General features: G+C 47.9%; 1 protein-coding gene across 1 annotated transcript in view; it reads right to left on the reverse strand.

Annotated features, from left to right (window-relative positions):
- Positions 1-17,099, reverse strand: part of LOC137767160 (anthrax toxin receptor-like) — a 44,564-nt gene that overhangs the window by 16,427 nt on the left and 11,038 nt on the right. The window contains exons 2-7 of the mRNA XM_068547888.1: positions 10,425-10,496; positions 9,050-9,121; positions 6,660-6,741; positions 5,392-5,460; positions 4,974-5,054; positions 4,822-4,882 (exon numbers count right to left, since the gene is read on the reverse strand). Of these exons, the coding sequence (XP_068403989.1) occupies positions 4,822-4,882; positions 4,974-5,054; positions 5,392-5,460; positions 6,660-6,741; positions 9,050-9,121; positions 10,425-10,496 (437 nt within the window). The remainder of the gene's footprint in view (positions 1-4,821; positions 4,883-4,973; positions 5,055-5,391; positions 5,461-6,659; positions 6,742-9,049; positions 9,122-10,424; positions 10,497-17,099) is intronic.

Below are 17,099 nucleotides of genomic sequence, written 5' to 3' on the forward strand. Positions count from 1 at the left end.
ACACAACCCCACAGGGATTCACCAAGCACCTCCTTCTGTCAGGGTGGGAGACACTGATTTGCTAAGATGCAGTTCTGGGCCATAGCCCCTCTGCAGGCTGCTGGGTCCCCACTGCTGCTTCCTGGCAACTGAAACAAATACTAGGGGATCCAGAAAAGGCAGCTAGTGGGCCTGACTTCTGAGGAACTGGCTAGGATAAATGCAAGTCTTCCTGCTGCTAGCCCGAGGTCATTAGCCTCCAACTCTGTCTCCTGGTCAAGGTCAATTAATTACTTGAGGTCAGTTAACTCTGAGGGACATGCCTCAGAATGCCAGCACAACCTTAGACCTGGCAGTCCTGATTCCTCCTGCAATTCTTCATGCAGTTCCCATCAGATCAAGGCTAAGTTTGCAAATTCTCTGTTTTGAGGCAATTAGATTCTTGGGCTGTAGGCTGAAGCTGGCCTGCTAACATGTTTTGATAGGCTTTTGGAAGCAGAAAGCCCCCATAGAGGACCTGGCGGTCCCGGCCTCATGGTGAAGATTGGACGCAGCCTCCTCTTCCACATAGCTGACAGGAGGGAGGGCGGCAGCTGAGGGCAGGGCCGTCTGATAGCCCAGAGCACAGCCCGTGCCACATCCTCAGGAGCAGCGCACGCTGCCCTCTGCCTGGACACCCTCCTTCCTCCTTGTGTCTCCTGCTGCCCTCAGCCCCGCTTGCATGCTGCTTCACCTCTGCAGCAGAGCCCCCTGTGCCCCAGGCACTGCCACTCCCAAAGGGGGGCTTCTGAACTCCGGCAAGTCTCCAAAGTGGAAGGCAGGGTGATGGTTTCAATATTTCAGCAAAAGAGACTTCCAGGTAAAGGACTTTTGCTTTGTCCAGAAAGCTGCTCCTTTTGCTTCCCAAACCCCTCCCCCTGCACCCCAATTCCTCCAACAGTATCAACCACAGGAAGAAAATGAAGTCACAGGAAGGTCTAAAATCGGCTTGCAGGGCTGCATGTCCCACGTACAGTCCACTGCCCACCAGCTCTGAGGCAGCAGGATGAACAGTCCCGGGAAGGGAGATGGATCCTTTCTGGAACAGAGAGCTTTCTCTCTGGAAGAAAAGTTGTACACCAGGCCAGCCGGGGGCTCCAGAGAGTGGAGCCGGGAAGGCAGGCGTCTCCCTGAGCAGGCTGGTGGAGCTGAGCATGAAAAGGGCATCTAGCCTGCCTGAGACTGACACGGGCGCACAGGTGGACATGACCTGCCCTGGGGCGGGCGTGTCTGGGAGCACCACACGCTGCTTGGGACAGTCACTTTGAGAGAAACTGGACACTGACCAACTGTGACCTGGGTGTTCCCTTAAGGCAGCAGGTCTACGTCTGGTCTTGACCCCAGGGAATTCCTTTCCCAAGCTCGCAGTGGTAAGCATCAGGATGGTCCTACAGTATGACTTCTAGTATCGACTTATTAGAAGCAATTTGAATATTGATCAAGGGAGACCCATGAAATAAATTGTTCCATCCATGCAATGGAATACTATGTAGATGGCTGGAAAGTACTATGTACTGTACGATCCCATTAATGTAAAAATATCCTTGTAAAGTACACTTAGGTAGGTCTTTACATATAAAAGCTGAACTCTTCGTGGTTGTTATCTCTGGAGAGAGTAGGATGGGACAAGGGGGACCTTATCACGGTGGGGGGACAGCTTGGACCCAGGCTGGTTGCAGGAGTGTCCCCGTCTGCGCAGTGTGTCCTGCCTTCATCCCGCAGGTCCTCTTGCCCCGCACAGCCTGCCCCCCCCACCCCCCCAGAGGGTCTCTGGCCGAGACGCAGAGCTGGATGCCGGGCCTCAGAGGGAAGCCCTGCTCTGCACTGTGTCCTCCTATGGCCACCACTGCTGGGACCCACCTGCTGGGCTTCTTGCAGACACTCACTCTGGCCCAGTCACATACAGGAAAAGGAGTGACCAGGTGCCGCCTCCAGCCTGCCTCTGGGGTCCAAGCCCCGGGCCAACCCAGCAACACACAGGAGGGATGAATCCCCAAACCACGGTGCCGAGTGCCCCAGGCCAGGCCCCGCGCTCACCCCCTGTGAGTCCCTGAGGAGAGGTTCTAAAGCAGCAAACTAGCCTGTGGAGGAAGAAATCAGGGAGTAGCTGCCTCCAGGGGGTGGGGCAGGGATTGCCTGGGAAGGGAGCTGAGGGGACTTTCTGGGGGCAAATGTAGTGTCTGAGTCTTCATAGGGTTGGGGGTTACACAGGTGTGTGCATTTGTCGGAAGTCATCAAATGATACATTTGTTTGCTGCATTTCAAAAAGAGAAATCTTAACAAAAATTGTTTCCCAGGTAAAGAAATGTGGTGCGGTAACCTGATGACTGTAAGTTATTTTGAAATGCATCAAGATATAAGATGGGGACTTCCCTGGTGGTGCAGTGGTTAGGAATCAGCCTGCCAATGCAGGAGACAAGGGTTCGAGTCCTAGTCCGGGAAGATCCCACATGCTGTGGAGCAACTAAGCCCGTGCACCACAACTACGGAGCCTGAGCTCTAGAGCCCGCAAGCCACAACTACTGAGCCCGCATGCCACAACTACTGAGCTTGTGAGCCTAAAGCCCGTGCTCCGCAACGAGAGAAGCCATGGCAATGAGAAGCCCGCGCACCGCAACAAGGAGTGGCCCCTGCTCGCCACAACTAGAGAAAGCCCACAGCAATGGAGAACCAATGCAGCCAAAAAAAGAAATAAGATGAATTGATGAAAACAGAGAGTCAAGAAAGAGAGAGGAGTTAGATAAATAAATGATAAAGGAAATACGGTCAGGTATTAATTGCAGATCCAGGTAGTGGAGAGAGGGGTATCCATTGTACAATCATTTCCACTTTGTTAGGTTTGAAATCTTCCGTAATAAAAAGCTGGAATAAAAACAATGAATTGAATATAATGATAAAAATAAAAAAACAAAGCTGTGGACACAGCCAAGCAGAAGTCATGGTTCATACTGGGTGACAAGTGACTAATGACAGGAACAGAGCAAGGGCTGTGAGAAGCCAGAGGGACCAGTTGACTAGGAAAGGCTTTGGGATTGAGGTGCCCTGAGAATAAGGCCTAAAAGGATGGTGGGCTGGACCCTGTAAAGCTGAGGAAGGTTTTGCAGGGAGCCCAGTCCCGCCAGCCCCCAGCCTCTGCAGCAGGTGGGCTTAGAGCAGAGGCTGGACCTTGGAGGGCCCAGTTGTCTGGCTCAGGGGCCTCAGCCTCCATGGTCAGGCTGGGGTAGGGAAGTGGCCTTCTCTGCCCCTTGGGTCCTGTGCAGAGAATGGGCTGGAGCACAGGCCTGGAGGCAGGGAAGCCAGCAGAGGCCTCTGCCTAGTCCTGGAGGGAGGCCGAGAGACTGAAGAGGGCCTCCCCACTCCCGGCTTCCTCACACCCGGCCCACTGACTTATTCAGAACAACAGCCTGATGAACAGCTTCTGCTTTATTTGGGGTCCAGGTTCCTGCCTTGAGCTTTCGCTCCAAGTGACAGTCATGCTGTGTGGCAGCTTTTGACAAGATGACAGCAGCTGTAAAGGTCAGAGCAGCACTGCTGGGCCACGCTTGCAGAGGGTGTGCAGTGGGCACCTGTCACCTCAGCTGGGCCACCACAGGGCATGAATGACAATGGGCATCTTCCTCTATGGTTTGACAGGCCTGTGTATGTCCCAGGGACATAATCAGAGAATTGAAGCTGTCAGGCTACTGCACGGCTGGTACGTGACACCAGAGAAGCCCTGGTTTCATGTCTGGGGGCAGCAGAGCTCAGATATGAACACCGTTGTGTCTGACCCCATGGCCTACTGTGCTGTAGCCTTGCAGTTCAGAGCACCGCGGCCAGGACCAGCTTCCTGGGTCTGCGTCCAGCTGCATCCAGCTGTGTGCTGTTACCAGTGGGAGCGTGTGCTTATCCACCCACCTCAACTCCACAAATCCCAGTGATGTGGACGTACGAGCCGGCACACACAGAGCTCACTGAGAGAGACGGCTTCTACCAGACAAGCAACTGCACAGGATCCTCCCCACACTGATGCAGGGACCCTCCCAGGGGAGAGAGGGCATCCTTGTCAAGTTCCAGATCTCAGGGAGAGGTCTCGATCCCGTTGAACCACTGGGTGTAGTGATAGCTGTGAGTATTTGTTGGATGCCTTTGTCAGTCTGTGTTGCTAGTATGACGCTGACCGTGAACTATGTCCAATTCTTTTCTTCATCCACTGAAATAATCATATTTTTCTTCTCCATTTTGCTGATGAGGAAAATCACATTGATATTTCATATACTGAACCAGGCTTGCATTTCAGAGGTGAGCCCTAATTATTCTTGATGTACTGTCCTTTTTTTATGTTGTTGGATTCTATTTGCTAGTGTTTTGTTGAGGGTTTTAAAAATAAAGTTTTTCTTATTTCTTAATTAAACTTTTGGCTTTGAGTTTAAAAAATATGTACACTAAACTTATCATTTTGCAATATTTTTGTGTCATTTTGTGGCATACATCAAACGTATACAGAGCTGTATGTCAATTACATCTCAGTAAAACTGGAAGAAAGAAGTAATTATACAAATACACACACACACACAACCAACACTCGGCATACACACCTCACATAAACATTCCCTTATATGCCCAATGTAGTCATATGCCCACAATTTCCATACAATCACCCCACACACTCAGACACCACACTCACACACACCATACACACTACACGCACAACCACACATAGTGAAACCATGTGCTCACAGCACACCTGCAACGCACACTGGGCACATTCACCACTCACACAAACACACACCCCTGTGTTTAAAACAGCACTCCAGCTCTTACCTCCTGTACAGACACTGGAAGGCTCCACAGCTGTAATTTCAATACAGGACTTAGTTCCGAGCTAGAATAGGGAGATGAGGGGCAGGGGCTTGAATGCGGGGGCTTGGCGAGAAGCTTCCCCTTCCCACTTCTCACGTCCAGCCCTCACTCACTGGCTCAACGATGTATTTAAGAGCCTTGAATCCTTGGTCCACTCCAAAGACGTGACGGGGGCTGTCTGCAATTTCCAATAACTACAGCAGAGAGGAGACGGTTGGCACACAGTCAGGGGTTGAGGACGCAGCAGGTCCCATCCCAGAAGACAGGCTCTTGCCTTCTGCCATGCTGGATTCCAAGGTCACGTGCTGGCATCTGCTAGCAGCCCACCCTTAGGGAGTGGAAAGCTCCTCCACCCGTACCTCTGCTGTGCAGGTTTACACAACACTTGCTATTCATCTGCAGTGGCTACCTGTTGTCCAGACACTTGGGGTGGGTAGAGGGCCATCCTCTCGGAGACCGTGGGACAGGTGCCTTAGAAAAATTTCCCCACCTGGGCTCAAAAGTGGCACCTGGTTACCTGTTCTGAATTACCTGGTCTTCCTCAAAGTCTTTTACACCCACACAGTATACTGTTGCTCCCATTTTCCGAGCCTCGTCAGCCTAAGAGGAAAAAAGCGTTGAGTACAATTCACAAAACAGGTGGAGCACAAAGCTGGTAACAATGGTCTGGACTCACTTCTTCCTTAGTCATTTCAAACGGTGCTTCCTCCAGGGTTCCATCGGTCAAGGAGATAATCATAGAGGGAACCTTGTTTTCTGCAGAAGCAGGGAGTGGCCTGGTCAGCAAGGCACCTGGAATGACCTGCCTCAGGCTGCCAGGCCCACAGCACTGCTCCCACACCTCCCCCTCCTGGGGAGAGGTCACCCTGACCCGAGCACCCACCACCCAGAGCTCCTGGAGGGAGAAGGGGCCTCAGCCCAGGACCCACTTGATAGACGAGGAGCCTGAGACCGGATCAGAGCCCTTCCTAGTGGACCCTCATTATGGGCAGGTGGCACAGCCTTTGCCCTGAAAGCCAACTGCAGCTACTTCACTGGACGAGGACAAGCCTCTCAGGTGAGCACAGGGAGGAGCAGCCAGAATGACTGTCAAGGTGCTTGGGCAGCAGCCCCCGCCCAGCTCCCCGCCTTTCCCCAGCAGCCCATGCATCCTTCCTGACAAGGCCTGCAACCCTACAGTCTAGATGCAGGTGGTCTGGGCCAAGTAAAGCCATTTCCACAGTCGGAGGCACAGTCACAGGATGAGAGTCAACCAGAGGGAAGAGGCTCAAGGGAAAGGAGGCAGAGCCAGAACTGTGGTGGACAAAGTGTGGGCAGCCAGGGGGACGCCAAGGTCTCTGTTCCCTAAACTGAACCCCGTCAGCTCGCCGTCCCTGGAAGTTCTCTTTTCTTTTTCATGCAGCCCAACCATAGGTCAAGCACTTGATATCTAGTAAGAACCAGGAATGTAATGCATGATGCCATGTGGTTCTTGGAAGCATCCCTGGGGGTGGTTTTCATCCTCACTGTGCAGAGGAGGAACCTGCATCACAGAGAGGACAAGGGACTCGCTCCGAGGGTCAGTGCTAGGAATTGGCCGAGGGGGTCTGCACCAGCCCTCGCTGAGGCCTGCACCTGGCTCTGTCCCACCTGAGCACACTGACGTCAGCAGGCAGCTTACCTCCTGAGTTAGCTTGTTGAATCTGTTCATTTGCCTGCAACAAAATGAAGGAAAGTTGGGGGAGGGCAGTGAGATGACCCAATAATACTCTAAGAACTTGATAAAGCAGAATAAAGTCTCAGAGCTGTAGGATCTGTACCTTTTTAAATCCTTCCTGCATGTGTGTGGCTCCACTAGGTACTATATTCTGAAGTCTGCTAAGACCATCACGAATTTCATTCCTGAAAAAAAATCAGTAAAGGGGGTTGAGGAGGAATGAGGGTTGACTGTTACAAAACAGACCAGCTGCCCTGGTGCCATTCTGCCCTGTGGAGACCTGCCTGGACCAGAGAGGACACAAGTGGCCCTGTGGTGACCTCTCTGCCTGTGTCTTTGACACTGACAGGCCTTGGTCAACGCTTCTCTGTCTCTCATTCAGTGGGTGTGGAGGATGCTGCTTTGCTGGTCCCATGTGTGGGGCCTGGCTTTCAATGTGCTCATCCCTGTCTCAGGCATGCAGACCTCAGGGGACTCAGCAAGGGCCCTGCCTTGACCGTCCGTGGTGAGGGGGGAGCACCCATGGATGTGCACCTGTGAATCCAGCACCCCCAATGTGACTGGCGGTACTGCTGGCACCTAAGGGGTCCCTGGTGAGGGCACGTCACCTTCCAACAGGCAAGGCTGAGTTTGGAAAGGTCACTCTGCTGATACCCCTGCCCTGTCCCCTCCTCCCCTGCCACAGACTCCTGAGATGGACTTGGTCCCTCCAAGCCACTTCCCCTTCTGGATCGGTACTAAAGGAAGCCGTCAAGCTGCTCCGTTAGAGTCTAGGGCTCCTGGGCTTCATGTGCTCCTGACAAAATAGACCATAAGCTGGAAAAGAGGCCTGAGGCCTGTCCATGTGGGAGGAAGAGCAGTGACCCCAGGCTGCCATGGGGATGGGCAGTCGGCCTCTGTTAAAGCAGATAGCAGGGGATGGGACTGGGACACACCAGGGCTGGGGCTTAGGTTCAGGCTAATCCAGTGTGATGGGCTGAGCAGTCACAGCAAGTCTAAGGAGAACGTGGTCCCTGAAGGCTGGCTCTCGCTTTGCGCAGGAGGGATTCTGCCCTGAGGTGCGATCTGAGAGCCCCAGGTCCTGCCCTGCCTGACCCAGCCCAGGAGCTGAGGAGGCTGTGACCCCGGGCCAGTGGAGGCCAAACCAGTCCCTGCCCACCCCAGCACAAACACCCTCCCCTCTTCCTGACACTTTTGGGAAGATTTCTGTTTTGTTGACAGCACCCCCAAATATGCTGGAGCTCTCATCTCTCCCCAGCCTTCGGCCCGGGACTGAGCTTGGTCAGGCTTCACTCCTGCCTGAGTGGGCCTTTTTCTTGGGCTGCCTCCCCCATCCCTACTCCCAGCTCTGTGCACTAGGCTGCTTATGCCCTCATCAGACCCTTCACTTCTTAAGATTCCACCCCATTTTTCACTCCCCTGAGCCCCACTCCCACTTCTGACACCTTCCCTTGAGGAAGACATCGTCACCTCCAATTTCCAGAGAGGACCCCGGAGACCCTCAAGAGCCTCCCCACAGCTCCCTTGGTTCAGGCTCTGAACCCCTGCCTTGGAGGAGGCAGTGGTCCTCCTCTCCCCCACGGGCAGCTCTTCCCCCCGAGGCCCCCACCCAGCCCCCGCCTCTCTTTCTACCACCTGCCTGACAGCCCCCCACTGACTTGCTGTCTTCCACCTCAACCCCACTCAGGTCTCTCTCTCTGAAATGCAGAAGACAGGGACACCCAGAACCATGCCTTCCCCTAGCTCACCTAACAAGAAGCACAGCCTATGCTTCTCCTGGGAGCCAGGCATGGGGAGTGCTGTGTCCACGCACTGGCACCAACACACTCCCTGGGTTCCGATCATTTGTGTCATGGGCATCTTAACCTCTCGGCTACTCAGGAGCTCCATATCTTCCCACCTCCAGGGCTTTGGGCACATCGCTGGGCCCTCCTAATGGCCCACCTAGGATGCTGGCGTGTCATGCTTCCCTCCTGCACCCCAGCCCACACTCATGGGCTCCCTTGTCTCAGACCCACCAAGGGACCAAGCTCCCCTCCACTGAAGCTCCAGCACTTCAGCATTGCCCATCCCTGCCTCCTGGTTCTGACTGTGCCTCCCCTCTTCCCCTACTGGCCCAGAGCAGAGAGTGACACACAGAGCAGGTGCCCAACACAGGCCAGTGTTCACAAAGGGCCCACACATCTGCTCCACCAGATCCCAGGAGTCCTTGCAGTGAGCCAGTTCTCAGAAAAGGGAAGAGTGCTGAGAGGACGCAGGACAGGCGGAGGGCAGGGCTTAGAGGGGGCGGAGATGGTCTAGCAGCACGGGGTCTGCCAGGGCCAGTGCAGTCAGGGGTCAGTGGGAGCCATGGAGCCGGGGTTGGGGGTCAGAGTGGACAATGAGGGGAGCCCGGGATGGCCCAGACTGCTCCCAGTGGGAACTGTCAGCTCCCTGGGCTCTCAATGGACCCCATCCACCAGGCCTGCCTTGGGGGATTAAAGCAGCACTTACCTGTCTGAGGTGAGCTTCATGAGGGTGTGACCCAGTGTGGAGTAAGTGATGAAGGACATCCGCAGGTTAGGGCTGGGGAGGAAGCATGTGCTCATGAGAAGGTATACATGACACAGGCTCAAAATGAAACCAATGAGCAGCCAGAAAGAAGGTGCATCTCAATTTCTCTGTTCCTCACCCCAACTCTTCTGCTTTGGGGTCCATTTCCCAAACCCTGGAAGCTCCTATATCTTTAGTGAAGGATTTTAGGAATCTTGGTGAAGGAGGCCTGTGGAGATGTGGTGCCTTCTTGGAAGAAAGTGCCAGGATGGCATCCTGCTCCAACCCTATGCTCCCAACACCCCCCCACCCAAAGTGTCTTTCTCTCAAACACACACACACACACATGCACACACGCACACAGGTGCACACGCACACACCAGGAGACAGACACCTATGCCTCTGGCATGAGGGCCTCCCAACTGGCTTCTCCTCTTCTATAAAATTCTTTGTACCTTCACTCCTCTTCCCTCCTTTATAGCCCTCCCTGTCTTATCTCCTCTCATCTAGAAAAATCATTCTCCTTCTTGGCAGCTATTCATATACATCCCTCCCTTTCCTCTCCCTGGCCACTGCCTTTTGGTCCATTGACCCTCATTATCTTTTAGGTAAATTGCTACAATAGGTTCATGGATAAGCTCCGTACTGCTCCTCGTTCTTGTTACAAAACATTTTACCCACAATATCAGACTTTCCTTCCTGGGACACAACCTTGATCATGTCAGACCCCTGACCAAGAATCATCTATAGCTCCCTCTTGTTCACAGCAGGAAATACAAGTCCCTTGGCCTGGCATTATAAGCCCTGATGACCTTGGTCCAAATCTGTCCTGTCCAGCCTCATCTCCTAGCCTTCTCCTGAGTTAACCCTACTCTCCAATGCACAAGAAGTCTCCTTGACGGTTCCTGTTACCCTGTCTTTCCCCATTCTTCAAGACCTAGTTCAAAATTCCACATCCTCTGAGAAACCATCCTTGACTTTTTTCCTAAGAGTTCTTGCTTTTTCCTTTTAATTTGCCTTATAAGTCCTTCTCCCTTTTCTTTTGGCCCTTGGCACCATTTAACCTGGTGTTTAGTTATTGTGTTACTGGTTTGCCTGTTTCCTCATCTATGAGGTCCTCAAGGGAAGACTGTGTCCCCTACAATATGGCCTGACTTCCAGGTAGGAGCTAAGAAAGCTGCTGAGACCTGATGGAACCAGCGTGGTCTCCTATGCTTCAGAACACCCCCCTGGGCTCTGTGCTCCTGACCTGAGGGGCTCCCATGGCCACTGAGTCTAAACAGCAGTGTACTCTGCCTGGCAGGGGTAAACACCCTGCAACTTGGAGAAGCCGTACTTGTCAAACTTCTTGACCAAATCCTCCACAAAGGTGTAAATGTCCATCCAGTTGTTGTTCACACTGCCTGACCTGAAAATGCAGAAGACCTGAGTCAGACAGATGAGGTGCATCCATTGTGTGGGCAGAATTTCTGTCTCCCCAGCTTCCAGCAGACCCTTTAGCAACTCCCCCCCCCACCAATGTAGCTGAAGGCTGCCACACTCCCTCAGAGACCTCAGTGGGTCACCGTGGTGATGACTTCATCCGTGTGAATGTGGGAAGGGTGACCAACCAGACCTGTGTGCTTGGGACTCAAGAACTTTTAGGGGTGAGGGACTTCTGGTGGCAAACTAGGATGGTTGGGCAGGCTTGGTGGAGCTGTTCCACAGGAAATGATGTAGGATGCATGGGTTGGAAAAGCCTCCAGTGATTCTGATATGACTCTTTTGGTCCCTCAATTCCCCTTGGGAATAAACCATTCCTAGCTGTCTGCTCCTCTCCTGCCCCTTGAAAAGGTGTGGGGGTGGGTAGGGGTCAGGGCTCTTTGGCACACCATTCCCACAAAAGTCTCTTAGTTGGTCCTATCATTCATTCTGCGTCCTCTAGGCTGCATCTAAATCTCTCAAGAAATAGTGATGAAACTAAGAATAGATTCTTTTAACATTATCAGGATTATCATTCATTGAGATGTATGTACCAGGCACTTTACATACATGATTTCCAATTCCAGAACAACCCCATGATATCAGCATTATTTTCATTTTCATTATTTTCATTTTCATACGAAAGGTGAGGCTCTCACAAGTCATGGAATTTTCCACAATTTCCATAGCTAACATGGATCTGAATCCAGATCTCGCCTCAAAACCCATGCTCTACCCATTGCACTGGGCAGATGTGTGTGACACGGCTATGTCCAACAATTGCTGGGTAGCAAACACTAGACTCTGACAACTCCCACAATATAAACTTTCTATCAGAAGCTTCCATGCTAAAGTGCAAGACAACTTTTTAAACTAATGGTAACACCTGAAACTAATATAATATTGTAAGTCAACTATACTTCAATTAAAAAATAGAACTATGTACTCAACTCAAAAAAAGAGAACACATCCAAATAATTATACACCATGTCCTAATGAGATTTATCCTTGGAATGCGAGCATGGTTCAACACATGCAAATTAAAAAGTGGGATACACTACATTAATAGAATGAAAGATAACAATCAGATGATCACCTCAATAGATGCATAAAAAGCATCTGACAAATTACAACAACACTTCATGCTAAAAACTTCAAACAGATTGGGTATAGAAGGAACATACCACAACATAATTAAGGCCATATACAACAAACCCACAGTTAACATTACACTCGATCGTGGAAAGTTGAAAGCTCTATTTCTAAGATCAGGTACAAGACAAGGATTCCCATTCTTACCACTCTTATTCAACATAGTACTGGAAGTCCTAGCTAGAGCTAATTGGCGTAACAAAGAAACAAAAGGCATTCAAACTGGAAATGAAAAAGTAAGCTTGTCATTATTTGCAGATGATTTGATTTTGTATATAGAGAATCCCAAAGACTCAACCAAAGACCTGTTGGAACTAAACAATGAATTCTGTAAAGCTGCAGGATATAAAATCAACATACAGAAATCGGGGGTGTGGGGCACGGAGGAACGGAAGGGAACGGGGCCAGCGCTTTCCCTGTCCACTTAGGCACCAGGGAACCTGTTGGGCTCCAGGGCCTAATCCTCTGCCCTCGGAGCCTCCCTCCTACCGCGCAGAGCCCAAGCTCTGCCCCTACACCCACACCCAGGGTCCTACATCTGTATTTGGAGACCCCCTCTGAGACCGCCTCCAACCCCACTGGGCCTAAACCCCACCCACACACCCTCACCCAGGGCCTTACCTCCAAACCCCAGAACTTCACACTCCAGAGACCCCCCTTTGGACGAACTGTCTCTCTGCTACCGGGCAGGTCCTAAGCAGAGGCCCCGCCCCACACTTGAACGTCGCCCCACCTAGGGCCCACCCCCAAGGCCTCTTCCGGCTGCGGCTGTGTGGGTCCTGAGCCTAGGACCCACCCCACACTCAAACATCACCCACCCCCTCCCGCTTACGTCCCGTCCCACCCTAAACCCTGCCCCTGCCTAAGTTCCACCTCTGCCTAAACTCCGCCCAAACTCCTCCCCCGCCATAGCCAAGGCTTTTTTTTTTGTTTTTCCTTTTTTCGGCTTTTATTTATTTATTTTTTTGAATTTTTAGAATTTTATTTATTTTTTTATACAGCAGGTTCTTATTAGTTATCCATTTTATACATATTAGTGTATATATGTCAATCCCAATCCCTTTCTTCCGTTTTTAGATTGGGGTTCTGTTCTACCTTGTTGTTGATTCATTGTTGTTGATTCATTTATATTTTTATTTTTCCTAATAAATATTTTATTTTTCTAATTTTATTTTATTCTTTATACTTCGTTATTGTTTTGCTCCTTTTGGCTTGTTGTCCCCCCCCCCCTTTTTTTTCTTTTTTCTGTTGTGGTTTTGTTTTACCTTGTTGCAGTTGTTTCAATTATATTTTTATTTTTCCTAACATACTTTTATCTTTCTAATTTTCTTTTGTTTTTTCTTCTTTGTTATTGTACTGCTCCTGTTTTTCTTTTCTTTTCTTTTTTTTTTTCCCTCACCACGCAGCTTGTGGGATCTTGGTTCCCAGGCCAGAGGTAGGGCCCAAGCTCCTGTGGTGAGAGCTCTGAGTTCAAACCACTGGACTAGCAGAGAACCTAGACCCCAGGGAATATTGAACGGAGTGAGGTCTTCTGGAGGTCCTCATCTCCACATCAAGACCAGGCTCTATCCAGCTGTCTGCAAACTCCAGTGCTGGACGCCTCAAGCCAAACAACCAGTAAGACTCCTGTCCACAGCCCCACCCATCAAAAAAAAAATGAAATGATAAAAAAATATGTTACAGATGAAGGAGCAAGGTAAAAACCTGTAAGACCAAATAAATGAAGATGAAATAGGCAACCTACCTGAAAAAGAATTTAAAGTAATGATAGAAAGATGATCTCAAATCTCAGAAACAGAGTGGAGAAAATACAAGAAACATTTAACAAGGATCTAGAAGAACTAAAGAGCAAACAAACAGTGATGAACAACACAATAACTGAAATTAAAAATACTCTAGAAGGAATCAATAGCACAATAACTGAGGCAGAAGAACGGATAAGAGAGCTGGAAGATAAAATGGTGGAAAAAACTGCCAGGGAGCAGAATGAAGAAAAAAGAATGAAAAGAATTGAGGACAGTCTCAGAGACCTCTGGGACAACATTAAATGTACCAGCATTCGAATTATGGGGGTCCCAGAAAAAGAAGAGAAATAGAAAGGGTCTGAGAAAATATTTGAAGAGATTATAGTCAAAAATTTGCCTAACATGGGAAAGGAAATAGTCAATCAAGTCCAGGAAGTGCAGAGAGTCCCAGACAGGATAAATCCAAGGGGAAACATGCCAAGACACATATAATCAAGCTATCAAAAATTAAATGCAAAGAAAAAATGTTAAAAGCAGCAAGGGAAAAGCAAAAAATAACATACAAGGGAATCCCCATAAGGTTAACAGCTGATCTTTCAGCAGAAACTCTGCAAGCCAGAAGGGAGTGGCAGGACATATTTAAAATGATGAAAGGGAAAAACCTACAATCAAGATTACTCTACCCGGCAAGGATCTCATTCAGATTAGATGGAGAAATTAAAAGCTTTACAGACAAGCAAAAGCTAAGAGAATTCAGCACCACCAAACCAGCTTTACAACAAATGCTAAGGGAAGTTCTCTAAGTGGGAAACACAAGAGAAGAAAAAGACACACAAAAACAAACCCAAATCAATTAAGAAAATGGTAATAGGAACATACATATCAATAATCGCCTTGAATGTAAATGGATTAAATGCTCCAACCAAAAGACACAGGCTCGCTGAATGGATACAATAACAAGACCCATCTATATGCTGTCTACAAGAGACCCACTTCAGACCTAGGGACACATTCAGACTGAAAGTGAGGGGATGGAAAAAGATATTCCATGCAAATGGAAATCAAAAGAAAGCTGGAGTAGCAATCCTCATATCAGATAAAATAGACTTTAAAATAAAGACAGTTACAAGAGATAAGGAAGGACACTACATAATGATCAAGGGATCAATCCAAGAAGAAAACATAACAATTATAAGTATTTATGCACCCAACATAGGAGCTCCTCAATACATAAGGCAAATGCTAACAGCCATAAAAGGAGAAATCGACAGTAACACATTAATAGTGGGGGACTTTAACTCCCCACTTACACTAATAGATTATCCAGACAGAAAGTAAATAAGGAAACACAAGCTTTAAATGACACAATAGACCAGATAGACTTAATTGATATTTTTAGGACATTCCACCCGAAAGCAGAAGAATACACTTTCTTCTCAAGTGGACACAGAATATTCTCCAGAATAGATCACATCTTGGGTAACAAATCAAGCCTTGGAAAATTTAAGAAAATTGAAATTGTATCAAGCATCTTTTCTGACCACAACACTATGAGATTAGAAATCAATTACAGGAAAAAAAAAACAGTAAAAAACACAAATACTTGGAGACTAAACAGTGCACTGCTAAATAATCAAGAGATCACTGAAGAAATCAAAGAGAAAATCAAAAAAATACCTAGAAACAAATGACAATGAAAACACGACAATCCAAACCTATGGGACGAAGCAAAAGCAGTTCTAGGAGGGAAGTTCACAGCAATTCAAGCTCACCTCAAGAAACAAGAAAAATCTCAAATAAACAATCTAACCTTACATCTAAAGCAACTAGAAAAAGAAGAACAAAGAAAACCCAAAGTTAGCAGAAGGAAAGAAATCATAAAGATCAGGGCAGAAATAAATGAAATAGAAACAAAGAAAACAATAGCAAAGATCAATAAAACTAAAGGCTGGTTCTCTGAGAAGATAAACAAAATTGATAAACCTTTAGCCAGACTCATCAAGAAAAAAAGGGAGAGGACTCAAATCAAAATTAGAAATGAAAAAGGAGAGATTACAACTGACACCGCAGAAATACAAAAGGTCATAAGAGACTACTATAAATAAATATATGCCAATAAAATGGACAACCTAAGAAATGGACAAATTCTTGGAAAAGTACAACCTTCCAAGACTGAACCAGGAAGAATTAGAAAATACAGACCAATCACAAGTAATGAAGTTGAAACTGTAATTAAAAATCTTCCAACAAACAAAAGTCCAGGACCAGATGGCTTCACAGGCAAATTCTATCAAAGATTTAGAGAAGAGTTAACACCTATCCTCAAACTCTTCCAAAAAATTCAGAGGGAGGAACACTCCCAAACTCATTCTACGAGGCCACCATCACCCTGATACCAAAACCAGACAAAGATATCACAAAAAAAGAAAATTATAGACCAATATCACTGATGAACATAGATGCAAAAATCCTCAACAAAATACTAGCAAACAGAATCCAGCAACACACTTAAAGGATCATAAACCATGATCAAGTGGGATTTATCCCTGGGATGCAAGGATTCTTCAATATACGCAAAACAATCAATGTGATACACCATATTAACAAATTAAGGAATAAAAACCATATGATCATCTCAATAGATGCAGAAAAAGCATCTGACAAAATTCAACACCCATTTATGATAAAAACTCTCCAGGAAGTGGGCATAGAGGGAGCCTACTTCAACATAATAAAAGCTGTATACAACAAACCCACAGCAAACATCACTCTCAATGGTAAAAACTTAGAGGAAACCATTTCCTCTAAGATCAGGAACAAGACAAGGACGTCCACTCTCGCCACTATTATTCAACATAGTACTGGAAGTCCTAGCCACGGCAATCAGAGAAGAAAAAGAAATAAAAGGAATACAAACTGGAAAAGAAGAAGTAAAACTGTCACTGCAGACGACATGATACTATACATAGAAAATCCTAAAGATGCCACCACAAAACTACTAGAACTAATCAATGAATTTGGTAAGGTTGCAGGATACAAAATTAATGCACAGAAATCTCTTGCATTCCTGTACACTAACAACAAAAGATCAGAAAGAGAAATTAAGGAAACAATCTCATTTGCCATCGCAGCTCAATATCACAAAAACAAACAACCCAATCCAAAAATGGGCGGAAGACCTAAATAAACATTTCTCCAAAGAAGACATACAGATGGCCAACAGATATATGAAAAGATGCTCAACATCACTAATCAATAGGGAAATGCAAATCAAAACCACAATGAAGTATCACCTCACACTGGTCAGAATGGCCATCATCAAAAAATCTACAATAAGTGCTGGAGAAGGTGTGGAGAAAAGGGAACCCTCCTGCACTGTTGGTGGGAATGTAAATTGATACAGTATGGAGGTTCCTTAAAAAACTAAAAATAGAACTACCATATGACCCAGCAATCCCACTACTGGGCACATACCCTGAGAAAACCATAATTCAAAAAGATACATGTACCACAATGTTCATTGCAGTACTATTTACAATAGCCAGGACACGGAATCAGCCTAAATGTCCATCAACAGATGAATGGATAAAAAGATGTGGCACATATATACAATCGAATATTACTCAGCCATAAAAAGGAACGAAATTGAGTTA

The sequence above is a fragment of the Eschrichtius robustus genome, chromosome 7 (assembly GCF_028021215.1).
Source record: "Eschrichtius robustus isolate mEscRob2 chromosome 7, mEscRob2.pri, whole genome shotgun sequence".
Lineage (NCBI taxonomy): Eukaryota > Metazoa > Chordata > Mammalia > Artiodactyla > Eschrichtiidae > Eschrichtius > Eschrichtius robustus.